General features: G+C 57.8%; 1 protein-coding gene across 1 annotated transcript; it reads left to right on the forward strand.

The window, feature by feature from the left end:
• Window positions 1-520: 520 nt before the first annotated feature.
• On the forward strand, window positions 521-4,740 carry LOC102418354 (proline dehydrogenase 1, mitochondrial-like; the record flags this gene model as incomplete). Its single annotated transcript, XM_006109433.3, has 4 exons — window positions 521-714; window positions 2,013-2,111; window positions 3,964-4,052; window positions 4,126-4,740. Coding segments are annotated over 4 exons (570 nt in total), but the record flags the coding sequence as incomplete, so codon positions are not given.
• Window positions 4,741-4,947: the final 207 nt, after the last annotated feature.

Genomic DNA, 4,947 nt, shown 5'->3' on the forward strand with positions numbered 1-4,947 from the left:
TAGAATTTTGCACGTCCCTCAGTAATGCTTCAGGGTGATCCCTGAGCACAAACCTAGAACGGGCTGCTTGGGGAGACCAGTGAGGTGTTTAGAGGCCGCGGGTGGGGGTGAGGGGTTAAATAGGCAGGGGCCCACCCCCAAATCAGCCTGAGGGGACACATATACAGTGGCTGCTGGCACCTGCTGTGTCCCCTCAAAGGACTGCCTAGGCCAAACAGAAGAGGCTGCAGGTGGCCCCCTGTCACCATTCCTTGTGGACAGAGGTCAAAGGGCCTCTCTCACCCACACCTGTCTTCCAGATCCCCTGGACACCCACAGGGCACCTCCCTCACCCACCTGCCTCTGCCCCGGTGCCCCTTGCTGACTGTACCCTGGATGCTCCTAGGCCCAGAAAGGCCCTAGGACAAGCAGGTCACACTCAAAGGCGCACACAGGCCAAATAAATGAGGCATGCGGCCCTCGAGTTTGACATACTTGCCCTAGAAGTGCTGGCTGGAGGGGCTGACCTAGTTACTGACTCTTGGCCCTGACCCTGCAGGATGCCTATGACAACGTCACCCTGGACTTGGAGCTGGCTCGCCGCGAGGGCTGGTGTTTTGGAGCCAAGCTGGTGCGGGGTGCCTACATGGCCCAGGAGCGGGCCCGCGCTGCGGAGATCGGCTATGAGGACCCCATCAACCCCACGTACGAGGCCACCAACGCCATGTACCACAGGTGCGCCCGTCCTTCCTGGGTCCCAGAGCCTCAGGGCCACCTGGGGAGGGAGGGGAGGGAGAAAAGGGGGAGGGAAACATACCTCCTTGGTGCTGGAGCTGACACGATGGGCCCCTATCCGAAGGGGAAGCAGCCCTGGAGACAGCAGCTTCTGGTAAGAGCAAGACTTTTGCCCTGAGGCCAGAACTGATTGTTTTCTGCTTTTGATTTACTTTTTCAAAAACATTAAGGTCGTTTTAAAAATGTCTTTATTGATTTTTTAGAGAGAGGAAGGGTGAGGGATAGAGAGCACACCCCCTATTGGGGACTGAGCCTATAACCCGGGCATGTGCCCTGACCGGGAATTGAACTGGTGACCTCTTGGTTCATGGGTCGACTTTCAACCACTGAGCCACACTGGCCAGGCCGGGTGGCTTTTTTAATATAGAAACGTCAACCCACGAAACTGAACTGGCCTGGGTCCCCGGCAGCTCCTGTCGGTGGCCCAGGTAGCCCTCCCCGCACTGCACTCACCTTATTTCCAGGGACCATCACGGTCTCGCGTGCTGCGTTTGTCTTGGTGATAGTTCATGCAGACGGACAGGGTGGTTGTGTGCTGTTTCTCTGCGAGGTGGTGCAAATGTGTTGCAAATTCAAAGACCCCCGAGGGTCTCCCTCACTGACCTGCCTTTCGGCCCTGGCAGTGCCCTCTTCTTTCCAGGAGCTGCATGCGCCTCTCCTGTTCAGACCTCAAGGTCGGCATGTGCGCTGTCTTCTGCCCTCGCTTTGCGCGTAAAGCTGTATCTGGATCCCCCAGGTCAGCGTGCAGACCATAACGGCCAACGCGGGTGCCTGTGCTCATGTGTCCCTGTGAGCTCTAAGGTGCTTGGTGTCCTGCGTTAAGGGTGACCCAAGGCACAGCCTGTCCGTCCTTTGTGCCCAGGGGTGAGGACGAGCTGTGGCTGGCAATGGAGTTGCTGGGTCAGAGGACGTGCACCCTGCCCAGCTGTTTCACTGCCAGATGGAGCAGCGGTCAGGCTCCCCCAGCACAGGGAGCCCCCTTTCCGGACGTGAAGCTGCACCTGTCCTGGGCGCACAGGGCATGTGCCTCAGCTAGTTCCCTCCGATGCCTAACCCCAGTGCTGCTTGTTTTTTCTTTCGTACTCACAGGTACTGAGAAGGCTGAGTGCTCCTTGTCTTGTCCTGGCACCATGGGTACCTCTACGAGGGGCGGGCTCGCTGAGTGGCCCAGGGCCCACCTGTGGCCTTTGCCCCGTGGGGAGCTCTCCAGGCCCAGGCTCATATGCCTATCCCCCCAGGTGCCTCAATTATGTCCTGGAGGAGCTGAAGAACAATGGCAAGGCGGAAGTGATGGTGGCCTCCCACAACGAGGACACGGTGCGCTTCACGCTGCGCAGGTAAGGTGGCCCCTCCCACATTTGTCTGACTGCTCCCGGGTCAGGGAAGAGCTTGGCGAGACCCTGGAAGCATGTACAGCAAACATGTCAAACTCAAAGGCTAACATGGGCCAAATGAGACATGCGGCTCGTGGGCCGTGAGTTTGACATGCTTGATGTGCAGAGTGCCCTGCCAGGCACGGTGGGTGTTTGGGGGAACATCTGTGGGACAGCGGGAGAGGCGGCTTTAGTGCTTCCCAGACCCTGCCCACCAGGTCTTGCGAGGCATTGGCACTGCTGTAGCAAAGAGGCTATCTGCAGTTAATTTGGTTTTTAAAATGAATACCTGGCGTACTAGTTTCAAATTCAAAAAAATAAATGTCGTTAGGTGACTTAAATAGCTTCTTAAAATACACAAATGCAGGGTGGAATGCTGAAACCCCTCAGGAAACCTCTGATGCCTGGCCTCTTTAGAGACAATTACTCCTAACATTTTACACGCATTTGGAATTTAACAGAGTCTGTTTTCTCTTTAAATGCCTGCCCTGTGGAGCAAAACTTTGGTGGGATCCTTACAAGTCAGATATAGGAAGCAGGTGAAGCAAATCCTTAAATGTTCCAGTATTGTTGCCGTGTTCTTTCATCTTGTCTTAGCCCGAGCAGTGCCACACCGGGGGCCGAGGTCCAAGTTCCCCGCCTCTCCCCAGTCACAGCCTCCTGGGGCTTAGGCCAGTGATGGCGAACCTTTTGAGCTCGGCGTGTCAGCATTTTGAAAAACCCTAACTTAACTCTGGTGCCGTGTCACATAAGAAATTTTTTCATCTTTGCAACCATAGTAAAACAAAGACTTATATTTTTGATATTTATTTTATCTATTTAAATGCCATTTAACAAAGAAAAATCAACCAAAAAAATGAGTTCGCGTGTCACCTCTGACACGTGTGTCATAGGTTCGCCATCACTGGCTTAGACCCTGCACTGAGTCTTGCTGGTCCTCAAGTTTCCCAGGAGTAAAGCAGGGGCCCCTGTCCCACAGCAGGGCCACCCCAAGGCTTGCTGCTGAGTGGGGCTTCCTAAGGGGGCAGTGAAGGTGCAGGTGGGGTGAGGGCACTGCCCGGAGAGCTGACTCTAAACCCGTTCAGTCACGTCACCGCTCCTTTGTTAGGATGGTGCTGCCTTTTCCATCTGAAATTGCAATGGAAACCGTGATTTCTAACGCACAGCAGTGGCAGCCACCTCCTGCTCCAGGGGCCAGGGAGCCTCGAGCCGCTCGGGCTCACCTTCCCTGGGAAGTGGTGTGGTCTCTGATCAGCCCCCAGGGACCTCAGAGAGCCTGTCAGCTTTGACCAAGTAACAACCCAGCACAAAACTCAGTGGCCGAACAGCAGTATGTTCTGTGGGCCTGCAGTGTGGAGTGGGCTCAGCTGGGGCCTACTTGGCCCTAAATGGCCTCATTTGTGGCTGGGACAGCAAAGGGGACTGCATCTCATGGCACAATAGCCACTGGGGGCTGGTGTCTGCTCTATGGGACAGAGCAGCCAGTGAGGGGTGACAAGTGGCCTGGTTGGGTGTGAGGGCTGGAAGCTTCCCCGAGCCACACCATGGGTCAGAGTACCACTAAGGGAGGTTGGGACGAGCAGGAGGGAAGGGGCCACTGGGAGTGAGCCCAGCAGGAGGGAGGCTGGCTTGGGAAGGAGGGAACTTAGTAACCACGGGCTGAGGTGGGAGCTGCAGGGCAGAGGCCTAGTCTGGGCAGGACAGAGCTGATAGCCCTGCAAAGAATGGAGGTTAGAGCATGTGAATGGGGATCTGGGGGTGGCAGGGGGGCTCCGAGCTGGCCCAGGGGCTCACCTACTGCCTTGGCTGGTCACAGGATGGAGGAGTTGGGTCTGCACCCCGCTGACCGCCAGGTGTACTTTGGACAGCTGCTGGGCATGTGTGACCAGATCAGCTTCCCGCTGGGTAAGCTGGGCCTCCCTGGGGGTGGGGTGTGGTCGTCGGGGTCAGGACTCACCACCTCTGCCTGTGCGTGCAGGCCAGGCGGGCTTCCCTGTGTACAAGTACGTGCCCTACGGCCCTGTGATGGAGGTGCTGCCCTACCTGTCCCGCCGCGCCCTGGAGAACAACAGTGTCATGAAGGGCGCCCGACGGGAGCGGCAGCTGCTATGGCAGGAGCTCAAGCGGAGGCTCTACACAGGCAACCTCTTCTACCGCCCGGCCTAGCGCCCACGGGCCACCTGCCACCAGACTTGGTTTCCCAGGGCCTCAGGCTGGGGTCTGGCTGGCCCTTAGGCCGATGCTGCTACAGCCCAGCCGCACGCGGATTCACCTCTCCACACCCAAGACTCTGAGAACGGCTTCCTACCCAGGATGTGGGTACCCACGTACAGGCTGTCTGATACCTGCCAGAGCCACCGAGAAGGTCAGGAACTGCCCTTTGAGTGGGCACCGCCCCCATCTCTGCCCACTTTCCACCAGGGTCTGTCCCACACACCTTGAGCCCCACAGGTGGGCCAGCCAGGCTGAGGGAGGTGGACTGGTCAATAAACCACTTCTGCAGCCAGGAGCCCTCCACGCCCTTTCCTGTGGGGCCCTCAGGTGGGGTCAGCAGAGAGGGCGTGGCTCCGAGGCCTGAGAAGTCTCACCTGTCTCTGCCTCTCTCCAGTCATGTGTCCCTGGGGGCCAGGCCCACACTTCCATCCAGGCCGTCCCGCAGACCCGCCATGCAGGTTGCTGGACCCCCCCCCAGCTCTGACCAATGCAGACAAGAGGCCCCAGGGATTGTGCGTGGTGCTTCTCCACCCTGGTCTCTCCCTGTGCCCATGACCCACACCAGGCTTTTGCTGCTCCAATAGGA

This window comes from Myotis lucifugus, unplaced genomic scaffold, assembly GCF_000147115.1.
Source record: "Myotis lucifugus unplaced genomic scaffold, Myoluc2.0 scaffold_9742, whole genome shotgun sequence".
Taxonomy (NCBI): Eukaryota; Metazoa; Chordata; class Mammalia; order Chiroptera; family Vespertilionidae; genus Myotis; species Myotis lucifugus.